The sequence below is a fragment of the Poeciliopsis prolifica genome, unplaced genomic scaffold, assembly GCF_027474105.1.
Source record: "Poeciliopsis prolifica strain line A6 unplaced genomic scaffold, Auburn_PproV2 SCAFFOLD042, whole genome shotgun sequence".
NCBI lineage: Eukaryota > Metazoa > Chordata > Actinopteri > Cyprinodontiformes > Poeciliidae > Poeciliopsis > Poeciliopsis prolifica.
In genome coordinates this window covers 4,900,587-4,919,317 of record NW_026562417.1, presented here as the reverse complement: position 1 = coordinate 4,919,317, position 18,731 = coordinate 4,900,587, and the positions used below count along the sequence as shown (strand labels likewise).

The window sequence follows — 18,731 nt, the reverse complement described above, 5'->3', positions numbered from 1 at the left end:
GAGGGTCAAGCTGGAACTGATCAGAGTCTGTAAAGAATTGCTCCAAAAAGGTGCAATTCTTCCTGTCCCTGAAGTGCACACACTTCTCAGATTTTGATTTGGTTTCAACGCAGACGTAACACACTACTTCTCCTGATTTGGCCTCCTGTTGCAGTGAGGTTCTAGACCACGTCAGTAACCAGCTAGAGAATAGTTTAAGTTTATATATGTAGAAGAATTGCAAGGCTCCTCAAATTATTTACAGTTTAAAAGGTTCCCAAGAACATCCTGCCCTCTAGTGGTCTAACATGCTCAAAAGAAGCAAAACCGAGCCTTTTAAAAATTAAATTAAAGAGCACTTTTCATAAAATCGGGCAGCTAACAGTTTTCCATAAGATAAAAACTGGAGTGAATGACGAACATCACGGTAGGTTTCTGTCTCCATAGAAGCAGGGAGCTTCTGGACGGTGGACAGAAAAATATGCACAAAATAATCTAATCAACAAATCCAGAAAAATCAAAAATAGTTCAATAAATACAAATTAAATAAATACAAAAGAACACACAGCAATTATTAAAATAAAACATGCCAGCAACACCAAAAGCCCACATCGGCACATAAGCTTCTCTGAAGCTTTTTGATACTTGTTGTACATTCTGTCTTCCTGTCCCTCCACAGGGTCCAGCTGAATGTGTCTCCTCAGGTCTGGCATCCTCTTATGGAACACCTGATGGGTCTTGCAGTAGGAGCTGAGACACACCAGGCAGGACATCTGGGCCTTCTTGGTGCAGACGCTACACACAACCCGTTCTGCATCAGGATGTGGTTCCAAGCTGCAGCTGACAGTCTGCTGAGCCGGCAGCTCCAGCTGATCACTTAGTTCAGACATTTCTATGTTGACCTGAAGTTCTGGTCTGCTGGTGAAACACCTGTTACACAGGGGACACCGCCATCTGTCAGCGGTGTCCAAGTGTTTGGTGATGCAGGTCCAGCAGAAGTGGTGTTGACATGGCAGAGCCACCGGCTGGGTGAACACATCCAGGCAGATGCAGCAGAGTGGCTGATCCTCGGAGAGCCCAGCAGCTGTCATGTCTGACAACAGAACCAGTGACAAGTTTCAGCAAACACAAGGATTTAAGAAGGTCCTAAAGAAATGAAAACATATTTATTTTAAAGTACAGGTGAACCCTGCAGCCTTGTGGCATTTACAATGCTTTGCAGATGCATGCACTTTTCTTTTATTTGTCATGATTATATGTTTCAAATAAAAAAAATGTTTACTAATGCTCTTAAAAATCACAAAGAGGATGTCGCTGCAGCAAACACAAATAGTGGTGGATGACTGCACTTTGTGTCATTGTTCAAGATTCTGTTCCAATATTTCCAGGAAGTTAGAATCGATGTGTCCCATTGTATTTGCAACAAGCTTCTTATTTCTGCTGTATCTGCGTATTTACTGTATAATAAAGATGGAAGCCCACAGGAACTAAAAGTCAAAGCCTTAATGATGCAAAAGCTTCCAGCTTTCAGAAATCTAAACAAAGGCGGCAGTGACTCAACGTCTGTGACTCTCTGATAGCGCTGCTGTTTCACTTTACATACTTACTGCGTTTCAGTTCCCTTTGGCCTCTTTCTAAACACAAATAGCTGCACTCACCTACCGATGGCTCACAAAGGACTGGCTGGATGTGAGAACAAAACATAGGATTTTGGATGATGTTGATTTTGGATGATGTTGTCTGCAGACTCAGTCAGCTGAAGCTCTGATGATTTTGCTTTCATTTCCTGGTTGACATGTGATTTACAATAAACTCCTGCCTGAATTTGCTCTGTGTGATCTGCAGGATCAGCTGATGAAATCTCCTCTTTGTTTTTAACTGACTTTAACCAGTGAAAAGCCTCATTAAGTGAGAACTGAACCATTTATGTACATTAAACAGTTGTACATTAATGTATTACCAGGTGGTGCTGAAGGTCATAGAATACATTCCATCCTGACCAGGTTGAGGATGTGGTAACTTTTTTGAGAGCTCACAATAGATTGGCTGACAGCCAGAAAAGTTGAAAAGTTAAAGAAATTCACTGAAGATCAAACAATGTCTATATAAGCATGGGAACAATTTTACAGCCACATTCTCAAAACTCCTTCAGATTAACAGCAGAAGCAGGACAGACATCCTCAAAGACCAAAACTGGTTTTAAAATAGATTACAAAGTACCAAACATTTTGCAAAAGTTTGAGTCCTCATTTTAATTCTGCTGATTAGAATAGTGTTAAACATGCAGCTGGTATTGGGATAGAAATTGTTGATGGCTACAGAGAGCGTGTTGAGGTCCAACTTCCTAAAGGAACATTTAAACAAACATTAGTGCAGATGTGAATAATATTATTGTGTGAAAATTCACATTCAAACATATACACAAGAAAACAAACAACTCAAATAAATATTAAAATGTCCAGATGAGTGAATGAAAACCAGTCAACAAGTGTTGAATGTAAAGTGAAACCGCAGGGCTATCAGAGAGTCACAGACACCGGGTCATATCAGTATCTGAAAGGAAGGCGAAACCAGATGGCGCTTCTTGCTGTCATTCAACAAATCAAGCAATATATGTTTGTACGTATATTTTTTATGTATATAGGTTTTTTTATGCCAGTTTGCAGCAGAGCTCAACAACACTGTGTAAGCCCCCAAATGCTTTAAGCATATATTTTCTGCTTAGAGCTGATGAAAATGTCACATTTACGATTAGAAAATTACATCAGACCAATAAAAAAAATGGGTGTGAGATTTAGACACTTTCAACAGTCGGCAAGGATAAAAATGGAGCCAAAACGGCTGGAGATCCGATTTTAACCAGAACTATCAGCACAGGATGACCTCAGTGCTACAACATTTCAGTCCGAGGTGAAGACACATCAGCTCATCATTTTTATCATGACATTGACTCAGTTTAGTCTCCAGAATAACAAAAGAAACAAAACAAAAAGTAAGAAAATGTGTGTTCTTTTTGTTGTTACAAACAGTGAAGGAAAATAACTGCTTATTTCTCTTTCAATGTTGCCTCATCTGTCAGGAGAATGCATTCAGAGTTAAGTATGTGGGTTGAACCCAGAAATGATCTGGCAGTACCATCAGAACCAGTCATCCCTAAAATACTCATGGTTTTTAATTTGAGCTCTAAGTAAATTTGGGGGCTTACACACAACATCGTTGAACTCAGCTGTAAACTGGCATGAAAAAAAACAACAAACAATGCTTGTATTTCTATTTACAAGACAGTTTTGCCAGATGGCATACAGCTTACCCAGGAAGACAGGAAATAAAAGATATATTCATTTTAATCACTGCGCACAGGATTGTGTATTTCAAGTGGTTTTTCCATTAATTATAAATATTCTGTTTTCAGTTAAAGGAAGCTCAAAATTCAGTCTCAGAAAATGTTAAGAATAAATAATACCAATAAGAAATATCTTTTACGCAGGCATCTCTTGGCAACCCCACACAGCAGTATCATAAATAATATTATTGTATATATTAAAATACATACAAAATGCAGAAGGTATTTTAAAATAAATTTCAATTATCTCAGCTAAATCTATATTTATATATCTGTAAATGATTCTTAATAAGCTTAAATAATACTGAGAATTTATGAAAAACATACATACACCACAGAAAATATGAATAATTTTTCTTCTCATAACTTCAGTGAAAACAAATCACATAAAATTTAAATACCAGAATCTTGTTTCTTTAACAACTTTATTTATTTAAACTCTGTTGGTATATACTGACTAATTCCTTTCAATACATTCTAGAATTGATAAGACTGTGTAGAAAATAACTAATTTAAAGGCATATATGCATACAATATGAGTTCCTAAATGAAATCAAACAGATGTAAATGCATAAAACTTAACTCTGCCATGAATCGTTTCTGTGAATTTATTTAGTGGTTAATTCCTAACACATCAAACTTATCACCTGAAAAGCTCCTTATACTTTATGGAACAATAATTCAGATTGTTTTCAAGTATGACCTTGATTCCACATGTTACGTTCACATTTTGACATCGGACAAACTTATAAGACAAGGACAAAATGACAGGAGGAGTTAAAGAAGCCCCTTTAGTTATGACACAAAGGCAGCCTTTCAGTGGGAGCAGACTGAAAGGCTGCCTTTTTGAAATGAGTGGATCAGTCCCTGCAGCGTTGGGCCTTAGCTGTCAATGCCAGGCCGAGTCAAAGTGAATCTTCCAGACGGGTCAGGTATGAACCACCTTTCCCACAGATCTGAGTGGACGGCTGGGTCATTCCATGGTTTGAATGGGCCGTTCCAGTGCAGCAGTTGTGCCCCCTGCAGGAAGCTCTCTGCATAGCGTGCATCAGGGCTCCAGCCTGAAGACAAAACAAATCCTTTAGTCTGATGTGGCGATACCATGTGTAAAATTATTCTTAATCACTAAAATGCTCCCTTCCATGAAACTACATATTCTTACTTGCTGCTCACCAGCTCTGGTCTGGCATTGATGCATTATAAATAGCAATATTATTTCTGATCTTGATTTTCTCTCTTCTCTTGGCGTGACCATGTTTGAAAGGTTAGGTAGAATCTTACCCAGGTGTCTGACATGCCAAAGAGGATCCAGCACTGTGTATTTGTCATAAAACACAATAAGCATTGGTGGAGTGGCCACACCTCCTGCCATAGCACTGCTGTAAATGTTCTGCCTGTTGGACAGAGGAATTTGTTACTGATTAGGCACATCCAAACAGAAGCACTGAAGTAGATGCTGCATCTCACCAGCTGTACCAACTCTTTATAGAAGTTTCCATCATTGTGTTAAAAAACCTCAACCATTCATCAGTTCACTCCCTCTCTACGTGTTCACTGCTCCAAGTGGATCAGTTATGCTAACAGAAGAAAAGGACTTGAACGATTCTGTAATGTTCAACAGAGCTAAATTTATGTTTTTTATCTATAAATGATCCTTAATAAGCCCAAATGATACAGTGAACTAAAGAAAAACACATATACACCATATGAAATGTGAATATTCTACATGTCTTAAAGTAAATAACAAACCATCATTGCCTTTTTGAGACACCTGAAATTATATCATATTAATTTTTTATCTCGAGATCAACCAGGCTGACACAGAATAATTCTGCGCATCAGTATCACACTTATGAGATGCTATAAGTATTCCACATATATGAACTATTACAGTGTTTACCCAAATGTCACAGCAATATCCAAATAATTACATTATTTAATCTCTTGCTGTGCTATGCAGACACTCTCTCTGCACTGATGAAGGTTCATTCAACTCTATATGCCTCCTGCTCCAAGTGGTTTCAACAACAGAGGAGGCCAACCCAGTTTCTGATGAATTTGTTGGCACTCACAACACCATCCTTGTGGTTAGCAACCCCACCCTGCACCTCCCTGCCCAGTTAGTATGGACCAGTGATGATCCTCTGTTTGGGTTCTGGTTATCTCAGCTGCACCAAAGACTTCAATGGAACAAAAAGGAGATGAGCAGAATGTCTCCACTAATAAGAACTCACTGGATTTTTTTATTAACTTTCTTACGACATTGTTGTACGAACAATGTTTCCCATTCACCTGAAATTCTCCTCCATCCATCTCTCCAGCTGTTTGGTGATCTTCTGCTTCTTCCACTCTTTGATTTCTGCGACAAACACTCCGGGGTTAAAGGAGCAGTGGTTGGGGTTGATGGCCAAGTCTTTCACTTCTTGCTTTCTGTAGTCCAGGAATCCCATGTAGGTGGTCTGAGGAACAAGGTCAGAAAACAACAGACTTTCGTTACCAACATAAACTTCATCATCTGTCTTACACTCTACAATATTCTGGTAAAAATGTTGTTAAACTATCCAAATATAATATTGGATAGTTTATGTAAATGTGTATTCACATAATCAATCCAGTGTAATGTGGTTTTCATTAAAAACCATAGAGATGCACCTGCATGCCAATGCTTCGAACCATCTCGTGTGTGGAGGGTAAGTCACAGTCAGAGGCAAAAGCAGCAGCATGTCCTGCTTTCAGCTTTATATTGTAAAGGTCCTTAATGTCACCTGAAAATAAGAAGCATTTAATCAACCATAGAGTCGTACATCGCTGATCATATAACATAAGAGCAGTGCTTTATTTATAGGTTATTATTGTTGCTGGTTCAATAAAGAACTTTCACAAATACTGACTCTCCAATGAAAGTGCAGTAAGCACACAGCAAAACACTGACAACTATTTCACAACTATTTTCAAAAATTTGTTTTGTACATTTTCAAAAGTTAGTTATATATATACACATAATATATAGTTTCCTCATATATATTATAGATACTTATAATATAATAAGTGTCTGTCTGTCGAAAGCTTTGTTTAAATTTAATTAGTGCAGCACTTTGTTCTAAAAAAATGTAAATGACTTCACAGAAGCTTATTTGAAATAGATAGTCCAGGATGTTGTAAAAGATTTTAAGAATTCATAAAAGTATGAGAAAGTAAAAACAAAACCAAACATCATCTATCTTTCAATCTGTCCGTCCATCCGTCCACTCATGTATGTATTTATCTGTCTGTCTTCTATCTGACTGTCTGTGTAGTTAATTATACAATATTTTCTATTGATACTAAAACAGTGAAATGGATCAGCAGTGAGACAGCACCTTCTAAACTCTACCCAGATTCTGTTTTTAAACACATACCCTGCACAATGACATCGTCATCCACATATATGACTCTCCTGTGGCTGATCCCTAGTAGAGGTAGGTAAAATCTGACAAAATTAAGCTGTAAAACACAGTTGAAGTTATTCCATGTGTCTGAAACAGACGCTTTGCTTACTGTAGTTTAGCATATGTGCGAACAACATAATTTGGGAGTAAAAATTGAGAACTCACTGGATGAAGAAGATCAGGACGAGAAGAATCTGGCTTCACCTTTCCTCTTAGAACCATAGGGTTAAATTCTAAAATCTTATACTGGATGCGTTTCAGCTTGGTCTTCTCTATATACCTCCTTGAGAGAAACAAACAGTGATACCTGGATGTGTGAGATGTGTGTGAGAGAAGCCTTTATTCTTGATTTATAGCTGAAGACAGTGACAAACCTTGCTATTTTGACTGCATCACGCAAAGTAACAATGTAGAAGAAAACACTGGAATCAGTGTTACTAATGATGCTGTTGATGGTTGCCATGGTTGCCCCAGTACGCTCCTCGGAGGCACAGATGATAACAGGAACAACATCATCTGTTTCAGCCTCTTCAGCAGGGAGGTCAGCTGTTAAATCGTGGCTCTGCCTGTATGCTGAGAGGCACCAAGAATGGAAAGTGGAGATGAGTTAGATTTGGTTGGGATACCCTGAGTGGAATTGTGCAAAATCAACTTTTTTTTTAGCTTTACATCATGTAACAATGTCATTCCCTCATCAAAAACATACCTGGAGTGTTGCCTTGATTTTTTATTTTTTTTATGCATGTTTGAGAAATCCTTTAATCTTTAACCTAGCCCCGCCTTTGAGGGTAGAAGAAGTGGAGCTGGGCATCTGCTGAGCTTATTATACAAAGTACTTCTCAGTGCAACGCTGGTAAAAATGTTAAAGGGTTAATGGGTGAGCCATGTGATGACTTCATGAAGGAGGAGCTTCAGAAAGAACAGGAGTTTCTTAAAGAGGCGGAGGCTCAATTTCATGGCAAATTTCTTTTAAGTAATATTTATAACAACTGGAGGTAACATAGTTGCTTGATTGTGCTATAAAGTGGCACTCTATGCCTGGAAAACACATAATAATGCCTCTTTAATGCTCAGAGCAGAAAATCAGACATCTCGACTGCCATACCTTTTTTTTGTTGAGTGGAGAGTTTCAGTGAACTATGGAGAAGCAAACATGCCAGCAGCAACAGCAGCACAATAAGAACCTGGTTGACTGGCACATGGAAAGAGTTGAGAGTCAACATTTACTTGGAAGAACAACTAAAGTTTCATTTGTAACAAGAAGTAAATTAATCAAAGACAAACAATTCAGGAACCTGAAAAAAAAAACAACAGAAGACAACGTAAAATGCAAAGATAAAAAAAAAGTACTATACCTTTCATTTCATTGTAGACTGAGTCGTCATCCTATAATGTTTTATCACAATTATTTGATTTAATTGGAACTTCAGTTCCAGTTCAGTTGCCCTTATATTTAAATAAACTACAGAAAAGACTGACATACCTGAACTGCTGTGCTTACAGTGACATTCACCATCAAATCAACTTGTTTTGCTGAAAAACCTAAACAGGTGTATGGTCCTATCTTTAGGATTCAGTGCAAATATTGGCAGTTTGTTTATTTTGGCATTATTTTGCCTCAGACCATCTCAATTCTGGCCTCTTCAATTGAACGATTCTTTCAAAATGCTTTCAGAACACAGAACGCCTCTGGCACAATCTCTTGAAAGAAATGGGATCCCAAATTATTTGAAATAAACTCTGTGCTCCTCTTTTTAACATCTGGTTTATAGGAGTCGATGTGGTTTGTCTTTATGCATTGCTTCCACAATCGACTATCACTAACAAAAAGAAGTGAAATGCTTCGGAAGAGAATTTATTTATCTCCAAATAAATAAATAATTCATTCTGACTTTTTTTTTCTCAGAGTTCTGAGAATGAAGTCAGAATGTTGAGCAAAAAGTCTGAATTCTTTTATTTTTCTTTCAGTGGCCCTAGTCTTTTTCCATAAAATGCAGAGAGGTAAGTACCCCTTTAAATGCCAAACAATGAGCTTTTGAAGTTCTGCTCTGTTTCACCTGCCAAAGGTAGGAGGATTTCTTTTTGTCAGCATAGAAAGTTGGCAGGACTTCACTACTGCTGAGCTGAAGGCATGCGATTCATGCTGCCTCACAGTTTGCTAACAAGCACCACACATGACGCACTTAGTCGAAACAAATCTTAGAAAAGACATGGGGAGAATCAGGATGGTGCTGATCATGATTACTTTTTTGGAGAAGCTTCCAGACGTTTGCGCAATCCAATTGGCTGTTCTCTATGTGACTAAACTCATAAAAACGTAACTCCATACAGACTTGTATCATCTGCTAAGTTAATCACAGCTCACACAGTTCCTCCTCTCTTACCCTGGAGGAAAACTTAAGTCTGTCACTGGCAACAGCTGGTTCTGATAAACTTCCACTTTAAAAACTATGTGCACATGCATGGTAAACTAGACATTGTCATTTGTAATTGTTTCCTCTTCAGCATTGATTGGATCTCACTTAGCACTTACGTTTTTTTAGGACAGGCATATTTCATAATTCTTCCAAGTAGTATCTGCAAAACACACGAAATAAAAGAGAAAGAACGACTGTCAGTTCTTCTGACACATTGTCATTTTGGACTTTATTGGGATGGATTGCATATCACTGGAAGTAAAGCTCTCCAAAAACAAATACTGCATGAAAAAAAATCTGAAAAAGGAACAATGGATAGGATATTGAAGTTCAGGACAGCACATCCAGGCAGTCCGAGATGAGCCCAGAACGACCTCTCACTGTTAAAGTACATATTCATGACTCAACAATATGAAAGATTCTGGATAAGAAATGGGATTCATGTGAGAGTTTAAAGTACAACATCATTGCAAAGCAAAAAGAACAATCTCACATGTGTGGAGCTAACACAGCATTTTACAAAAAAAACAGCAGATTCACAGTCACACACGGAAGAGGTGGTGTGATGGTCAGGGGTGGCTTTGCTGCTTCAAGACATTTGGTCATAATTGATAGAACTATAAATCCCACTCAGTACCACTGAATTCTGGAGAGAAGAGGGGACCAGAATTTCTCCATGGCGATGTTAAAAACTTACTAGTTATGTCTTGGCAGTTAGCTATCACATGTATTTATTAAGTATAGTAATCAAATGCTTTTTCTCATATAGTGCCAGATTGACTTGCATACTTTTTCCCCTTATATTTCTTTATGAAATAAAACAATTAATTGAAAACTGTTTTTTGTATTTATTAAGGCAATTTTTCTGACATTAAATGTGTTTTATATGTTACAGAAGAATTGTGTCTCATGTTTTGGGGAGCAACACTCTCTGACTTGAACAAATTGCTCCTGTGAGTTGAACTGCAGGAAATTTATGGTCGTCCAAAGCCAAGAGAAACTGGCCAGCACATGTGGCTGATTTTGTTTTCCATGGCTCCCTTCCTTCCTGATGCCAGGCTTAAAGAAAAAACTCTGTTTGCATTCTAGCTCTCTAAAGTCAAACTTATTGAACTGGTGGACTAAACAAACACAGATTTCTATGAATTTAAAGCCTTTCTTCCCCCACTAGCTGATGTTGCTGAATGAAGGGTTGGAATCCTTCACAGGAGCTCTGACAATAAAGTGAGTTTATGAAACAACCAAAGGTGAACATACAGGCCGGTTTCTTCCTCCTCTGTCTGCTTTAACTTTTGAGCGTTCTCATGACTCAGCCTGATGTCAGCTGAAATTAAACATGTCCGTTTCACACAGCACATTTGTTTCAGTTATGTTTGTCACTGTTCAGAGAACCTCCACACATCTGGAAGCATTTAGCTGCAGACACACTTTTCATTGTTTCTGTTCTAGATTTGAACAATTAGAAGTCCACTCTGGACACTATGTGTGACAGCGCACTCATCTTTCATCCACATCATTCCCCCACCCATATTCTTCTTTTTCTTTTTCTTTTTTTTTTTTACCAGAAATACTTGTTGGGTCATAGACTTGCTGCAGCGACAGGAAAACACAGACTGGATAAATCCAAATAAAAACAGGATGTTCTTTACTTTCGAGCAAGTCATGCTGCTGGTATTCTACCAGACTGAACTCATCCATTGTGATGAGTTCAAATCTTTCTGGATAACGTTACACATCATAGACTCATGCACAAGTATTCTTATGTTCTTAAACCTTTCTCCTTTTTCATCCTATTACAATCACAAGCATATTTCATTTGGATTTTATGTGGTGTTGTGGATCAGCAGAAGCTATAATTGACATTTTTGTCCTATTTGCAAAATGTTATGTGTGGAAAACCTTTAATTTAAATTCAGTTCAGCGTATGTAAATAGTGCCAATTTACAATAACAACTAAAAAGTCAATTCAATTGAATCATAAAGATTTCAAGTCAAATATATTTATTCCAATTGATCCTGTTATCAAAGAATGGAGTGAAGTTCTGTTTACTGTTCCAATTGGTTAAAAAGGAAATCCAGAAGATTACATCCAATCAGTGATTGGCAGCATTTGGTCCTCCCATATAACAGGAGGAAATCTCCAACATAACCAGAACCTGGCTCAGTGTGAGCAGCAATCTGCCACAGCAGGACCAGAGGTTCTGACAGTACAGTTAGAAAAAGTAATCATGCCATAGGGAAGCATGTTCATTTGTCAAAATCAAGACTTAAATCTCAGTGAGAATTAACTTAACTTGCTGTTAATGGACACACTTTATTCAATCTATTCGAGCTTTTTTGCACGGAAGAACGGCCAAAAGTTTCAGTCTCTGAATGTGCAAAGGTGGTGCAGTGAAAGACAGTTCCACAAAGAACTGACTCAAAGGCATGAATACAAATGCACACAGTATTTTGCACATCTTAACATAAAAAAAAAAAAAAAAACATTATAATTTTCCTTTCCACTTTATAATTCTGCACTGTTTTGTGTTCTTGTATGTGAAAGTTTGTGGATGTAACTTAAAATGTGAATAAGTATAGGAAACATGAATACTTTTGCACAAGGCATTGTGTTAGTCATTGTGTGTTAGACAAATCGTAAGCATTTTAAATAATCTTTCTAAAATGTTCTTCACTCACCAGTAAAGAGATGTTGACAGTCTCATCCCTGGATTTCACAGTTCATGTTGTAAAACAAATCAAGAAGAAATGTATTCCTTTATTCCTTCTTTTAAACTTCTCTATTATTCATCTTCCTCTTCTCACCGTCTAACCCGTCTTGTTCTCCAGCGCCTTTATCTAATCGCTCTCTGCTCCAGAGAAGGCTGGATCATGGCTTTCTGCTTCCTGTTGCCAGCTGAGTTCCATCTCAGCCACATTGATGGAGAAGGAATAAAACCCGCAAACAAAGCTGTGCTTTCTAAATAGGATATTTAAATGAGATTTTTCTTATATTCTTGAAATAAATAACTAATTAAAAAACGTTTTTTATATCAGTGAGCGGAGAATCACACATTACACATTAAAACTACATTTCCCATAACCCTTGGTGTTTCGTTCTGGTTTAAAGGACAGTAAATGCGGAGCCCGATTCTCGCGTCAGACAGTTTTGTTTGTACATTTGACTCCAAATGCTGTTTTATTTGTCAACTGTTGATGAGCTGTTTAATTTGTTACATATTTGCAATAAAGTTGTAAAGTTTGCATTAAAGAGCTAGTTGGAAAAGCTATTGCAAAGAAACAGCTTTGATGTTCTGCAACCATATTCTGAAATAAGTATTATGTGCTGTAACGTAAGTTTTCACTGATTCACATTGGGACGCTTAGTTCGACTGAAGTTAGAGTTGTGCGAAAATTTGGATAATATAAACATCTCTGGATAGAGACAATCTCCGTAAATACCTATACTTGGCCATCTAATTTTACAGCCTCTGAGAAAAGCCCCTGTAAGAGAATACTTCTCCCAACATGTCTGTATCCCCGGAGTTTAGTCCATTTTGTCTTCCAACCAGCATGGGTGAAGGTGATTTAAAACTGCTTGTGAAGCTAACTCAGGAGGGACGGTTGCTCTGTCTGCAGGAACACATCGCATCATGGAGCTCTGAACCGACCGCTTTTATCAGCGGCAAACACTTTGGACGCTCGGCAGATACTCTGCTGCACTACGCTGCGAGACACGGACACTTGGACGTTATGACGTTCCTAATACAGCAGCTTGGCGCAGACGTGGAAGTGTGCAATAACGACTACAAGAGACCGCTGCATGAGGCTGCCTCCATGGGCCATGAGGAGTGTGTCGACTTCTTGCTCCAGGAAGGAGCTAACGTGGACAGCCTAAAGAGGGCAGACTGGTAAGAGGCAAATGAAAATCGTTATAAAACCCATTCATGACGTAGGACTCCGATAGTCGGATTAAAAGCTTAATGGTGAAGGAGGTTTCGCAGTTCCCTTCGATAGCTCAGTTGGTAGAGCGGAGGACTGTAGAGGCAATACGCTGAAATCCTTAGGTCGCTGGTTCGAATCCGGCTCGAAGGATCGACTTTTTGTTTAATTTTACTATCTGAATTTATAATGTACTTGTTCAGCTTTTATTTTAGCACAAATATATCTGCATTTTATAACAAATAAAGCGAATAGTGACTCATATTTTACACTTTACACCTTTATTAAAAACCGTGTTTTATTATGTTCATTCATTCTCATCATTTTGAATTGTAAAAATTTAAAACTTTCAAATTGCCTCGTAATGTACAGATGGTACAAACCGAATTTATGTTAAAACCGCTTGCCATAAGGTTACAAATATTACAACATTACATCATTAAACAATTAAAATGATTGCTGTGTCAGCTTCTAGTCATGTTTTGTGATTCCTCTCTCACAGGACTCCCCTCATGATGGCATGCACCAGAAAGAATCTGAAGGTGATAGGGAAGCTGCTGTCCCACGGCGCAGACCCCACCCTGAGAAACAAGGACGGCTGGAACTCCTTCCACATCGCTTGCAGGGAGGGTGACCCTCAGGTCGTGGAGCTGCTGCTTCGAGCTGCACCAGACGTTTGGAGAAGCGAGAGCAGAACGGGCAGAACACCACTGCACACTGCAGGTAGCGCATGCTTTTGTCTGCAAATTAATTAAATGGGCAGCACTACATAAAATTGTCTTGTTATAATGTTATTCCAAATGGAGCCCCACGTCTTCCCCGCTGAGCTCCTTTAGACTAGCCAGCAGCAATTAGCAAACACCTGTTGGAACTATAGTGAACATTTGCTGAGTTCACTATAGGAGCTACTTCTCAGTTTAACGCTGGTAAAAACATTGTTAAGGAGTTAATAGAGGAGAGATGTTTTAATGGCTTCCTGAAGGCAGAGTTTCAGAAAATCACCACAAAGAACAGGAGTTTTTAAACATATAGAGACCCAATTTTAAGACGCTAAATTACAAAGTAAAATTTCTTTGAAAATCATATGTGATATACATATGGCTTTTTTATCACTACTGAAATTAACATAGTTACTTGATTATGGTATAAACTGCCTGGAACACACATAATACTGCCCCCTTAAGACTGAATCCAGCATTATCATGGTATAGCAGTCTACTAACATCTTTTCTGCTCTTCCTCTAGCTATGCATGGCTGTGAGGAGGTGGTTAGCATCCTGCTGGAGAGGTATGGGGGAAATGTAACCATATGAAGCTTTAAATCACGTGAAGCATTGGAAGGTTCCACACTGTGCAAAGCCAGAATCTTCCTACAGTATTCATGACAATCACTGTAAGACAAGTCCACAAACGTGTCAGTAAATGGCCTGCAGGAGACCAGAACTGAGCCTTTTCTCCTCTCTGGTAGACAATTAGCACCACACATCACCCTGAAGGCTTCATTCCCACTGGGAAGCATCATAGTGGATGCACTATAATGTGGGAACGCATTTTAGATCAACTATGTATAATAGAATCAAAAGGTTCAAAATGTGTAACAACCTGGGACCCTATTGTAGCCAGACTATGAGCACACACACCCACCTGCTCTGACTGATGTTCAGCTCTGCTGCATCTCTTCCAGATGTGGCTACACCCCAGACAGCGCTGACAGCTGTGGAGTCACGCCTTTCATGGATGCTGTCAGGAACGGACACCTCCCTGTGGCCAGGCTGCTCATAGAGAAACACCAGGTGGAGAAAAGTGTTGAAGGGATTTATATATAAATATATATTTTAATTCTGCATTGGTTGAGTTTGCTGGTTTTTTTCTGTTCACCAGTCCACTGTTCACCAGTTCCTGATGTTTCAGCCAGCTGTGCACATCCCCATGTTTCAATATCATTAACTCCAATTAATGTATTTCAAATGTCCCAAAACGGTCCATATTATTGGGATTGTTAGTTTTACATTTATGTCTGAAAATATGTATCCACTTTAGTGATACAAATCACACTTCTTTTTGTGACTGGTGTCCTAGAGGAGGAGCGTATTACAAATCAGAATACTTTTCCACAACAGTTTCTGTGATTGTTTGGCAGGCATCTCCAGTGGCAGCTGATGTTCTCGGGGCTCAGCCGGTGCACCAGGTGGCTGTCACTGGCCAGGAGGAGGCGCTCCGTTTTCTGGCGCTGGACCTAGCTGTGGATATAAACCAGAGAGCCACTGACATCCAACTCACTGCGTTGCATTACGCTGCAAAGGTTAGAACAGCTGCTATCAGGTTGAGGTTCTTGCACATTAGGACAAGAGTAGGAACTTGCAGAACGAATGAATGTTTAAAAAACAGATGAGCTGGGAGCATGTGTAGTTAGCATGTTCACTTCTGCTTTAGCAGCGCTGCTGTGACTTGGGTTTGAGTCATTGTTTTGTTCACTGGCTGACCACAGCTGGTTTCCTACTTCCTCACTGAGCCGTTGTATTGCTACGTGTGACTGCAGATGGAAACTCCATTTAAAGACGAGTCTGTGATGAGAGACTTTCAAACCACCCAAACCTTTCCCTCTCAGTATATTTGACTTGTTTTCTTCCTGAAAGTTGACAGTGAACTTTAGGAAAAAACAAAGTTTAAATCTAGGTACATTGCAAACATTCTCACCACATAGTTCTATATCACTGATTCATTTTGTTTGACATCTTGTTGAAAAAAATTTTTTTGCACACTTTTAAATCAAGCCAGTCAGGCTTTTCCTGGAAAAAAGCAATTTCTACCAATAGTGAAGTGTCAGAACTAAACCCTGGAAAGAGAAAGAGATGTGCTGCAGAAACCAACAGCTAATACAGGAGTCTCACACACACACACACACACACACACACACACACACACACACACACACACACACACACACACACACACACACACACACAGGTGTTACGATTCAGATATTCTTTATTGGGCTGTTGTTGCAACTAAATACATCTAGTTTTAATTTATAGCATGCAGTGACACTAATGTTATTACATATGCATACCTGGTTTCTCGGTCCTGTTTTTCTCTCTTTCTGCAGATGTAGAAGCAGACTTCTAAGGCATATATTCTCTTTATTCTTCCTTTTCTCCTCAACTCTCAAGTCTTTTATATACATATAAAGTGGAGAATTGCAACGAAAGCCATGATCCTCCACTTGTTGGGACTCAGAAATCAAGCCTGAGAGCCACACTGCCAAACATGACATGTTGAAAATAAATTAAGTAATTTATGAAAAAAACTTTTTAAGATTACCCCACCCTACGCTTTAAAGCAGGTCAGAAAACTTTATTTGAATTTTATAAAACTTTAAGTAAGGTGCAGTAAGACATGCTGTTTGTTAGTGTCGTTACAAATCTAAAATTGTGAAATATCTTAGTTTTGATGTATGTCACACATTGATAAAATATTTTTTGAAATTACCAACAGATGAGAGCTGACTGGAGGTAGAAAGCTCAACTCCCATCTCTGATTAACTTTGTGTAGAAGTTCTATTGAGAACGCATCTACAATGCAGCAGCTGATGGTTTTTTTCTTGTGTAATTTTTAAATAAACTAAACACTAACTTCCTTTATTATATCCAAATCAACAGGAACTGTTGAGTTTTCTCAAATGCTGTTAGGTGATATGAAGCTAGAAGAAACTGTGTAGTTCTGGAAGATAAAACTATAAGAGGTTGCAGAAGAATTGAGGAGATAAAAGGTGAGGGCTGTCCTTCCACCAACAGCAACAAAAGCCTGACTTCTTGGGGAATGGACCTGTTAAAGTCCAGACCCAACAAAACATTTGTGAAAAAACTTTAAAACGGTCCTGTGACAGACAAGTACAGTTTAAGGTCTTGCATATTTGACATTAGAGGGTCATTGTTTTGTATCACAGACAAACTTTTAGACAGATTTCTATGAATATTATTATCTATTATCATCTATTATGCTGGTCAAAAATTTTGTGCATAAAAATCTGCTTTTGGACTTGTGAAATTAAAGTTGTTTGGTCAGCCATACCGTGCCTCTAGAAAATAAATAAATACACTAGGAAATATATCTACAGAAGGGAAGTTACTGACTCCTTCTAAAAACTATGACTTAAAGAAATGTTTAAAAATGTTTCAAAATCCTTTATAAAAAGTGGTAGCAGTGCAATCTGAGACTAATAAGGCTGGGTGCTTTTCAGGAGGGCCACACTGCTGTAATTAAAACACTAGTGGAACTCGGAGCAGATCTTCACGTTCGGGACAAAAAAGGACGCACCGGTAAGCAGTGTGTCAGACATCATGTGTTCTCATTTGCAGCTGGATATATAAATGTAATTTTGCGAAGAACAATAACTTTAATCTCCATGTGCTCCTCATCTGTCCTCCCTCTCTGAGCTCTCCACATGGCCTGCATTGGGCAGCATGCAGATGCAGTTCGGACGCTGCTGCTACTCGGATTGCAGGACTCTGAAGACGGATCCGGTGCAACAGCCCAGCAGCTGGCCAGGAAGCGGGACGTACTGCGATTGTTTGAGCGTGACACGCCAGAAACACATACAGGGTCGGCGTGAAAACAAACACACTTTTGTCATTGTCACTTTGAAGCTTTGATACTTCAGAGACTGAAGCTAATATGAGACAGTTTGCTGGAATTTGTGTAAATATGAGCAGATGCTGTAAGATCAGGTTGTGTCTCAGCATGCTCCCTTTTCTGACAGCATCCTGATGATATTATGACCTTCTATTTTGCTCATGACGTACCTTGGAAAGTGGAAATATGACATAAAAATATTTATTTAGAGATTTGCTATGAGTTCTTTTTCCCTGCCAAATGGTTGTGAAGACTTTTTTATAAAAATCTATTCAATAAATCTTTTTTTTTTTTTAAAAAGGTTTTCATTCACTGAGTGAAGATTTTCATACATATTTCACACTTTGAAATTCATTAACATTAAATTTGTTAATGAATTTCAGAATTTAAATTTATTAATGTTGTGCGGTAAAGTTGAATAAAAATATTCTTGGTTGCTTTTGCAAATGAAATCCTCCAAAGTGAAGCAAGCATTTTATATTCAACCCCATTTACTGGAGATATGCTAAGACTTGCTCAATAAATTGCCTGTAATTAGTAGAATACAGTCCACTTGTGTAGTTTAATGTCAGTATAAAGGCAGATGTCCTGTTTTCTGGCATGAACCCAGCAGACAGATCAGACAGAACGCTGTTAGATGTTTAAACCAGAGTTAGGTTCTAAAACAATTTACATTTTTTGTAAGGACGGTAACGTTTTAACAGGCATTATAAAAAGAACACACTCTTTCAATTCTTGACTTTTATTTGTTAGTAAATAGTAAAAAATAATCTAATCCCATCAAGGTTCTAAATGTTCTAATCTCAGATTTTCAAAACAAAAATAGATTATTTACTATTTTGATTTATTAAAGTTTAAGCCAATGTGGGGAATGATAAGAACTAAGTGCCCCTAATGATTGTACATCTTGTAGAACCATCAATGTTCTGTTGTTTGCCTATCATTTACATTTCACCCATTTTTCTATACCTTTTTTGCTTCGGATGATTGAGTTTTGTTTCTGCACAGCTC

General features: G+C 38.3%; 2 protein-coding genes and 1 non-coding gene across 4 annotated transcripts; 2 read left to right on the top strand and 1 right to left on the bottom strand.

Moving 5' to 3' along the window:
* Positions 1 to 3,730: 3,730 nt before the first annotated feature.
* Positions 3,731 to 11,977, bottom strand: glt8d2 (glycosyltransferase 8 domain containing 2). Of its 2 annotated transcripts, XM_055055409.1 has the most exons (10): positions 11,847 to 11,977; positions 9,284 to 9,327; positions 7,856 to 7,942; positions 7,125 to 7,323; positions 6,916 to 7,033; positions 6,721 to 6,805; positions 5,975 to 6,087; positions 5,615 to 5,781; positions 4,604 to 4,716; positions 3,731 to 4,383 (listed from the first exon to the last, which is right to left on the bottom strand). In XM_055055409.1, the coding sequence occupies exons 2-10, from the start codon at positions 9,300 to 9,302 to the stop codon at positions 4,205 to 4,207; spliced, it is 1,080 nt and encodes a 359-aa protein (XP_054911384.1). In that variant the 5' UTR covers positions 9,303 to 9,327; positions 11,847 to 11,977; the 3' UTR covers positions 3,731 to 4,204. The 2 variants fall into 2 exon arrangements, with proteins under 2 accessions (XP_054911384.1, XP_054911383.1); XM_055055408.1 differs by having other exon boundaries at positions 7,856 to 9,327.
* A 676-nt stretch (positions 11,978 to 12,653) lies between these two features.
* On the top strand, positions 12,654 to 18,020 carry ankrd16 (ankyrin repeat domain 16). Its single transcript, XM_055055397.1, has 7 exons — positions 12,654 to 13,057; positions 13,591 to 13,811; positions 14,334 to 14,376; positions 14,773 to 14,881; positions 15,229 to 15,390; positions 17,329 to 17,407; positions 17,525 to 18,020. The coding sequence occupies exons 1-7, from the start codon at positions 12,675 to 12,677 to the stop codon at positions 17,698 to 17,700; spliced, it is 1,173 nt and encodes a 390-aa protein (XP_054911372.1). The 5' UTR covers positions 12,654 to 12,674; the 3' UTR covers positions 17,701 to 18,020.
* On the top strand, positions 13,154 to 13,241 carry trnay-gua (transfer RNA tyrosine (anticodon GUA)). The gene is given in 2 exon segments: positions 13,154 to 13,190; positions 13,206 to 13,241. It is a non-coding gene; the product is annotated as a tRNA-Tyr (tRNA).
* Positions 18,021 to 18,731: the final 711 nt, after the last annotated feature.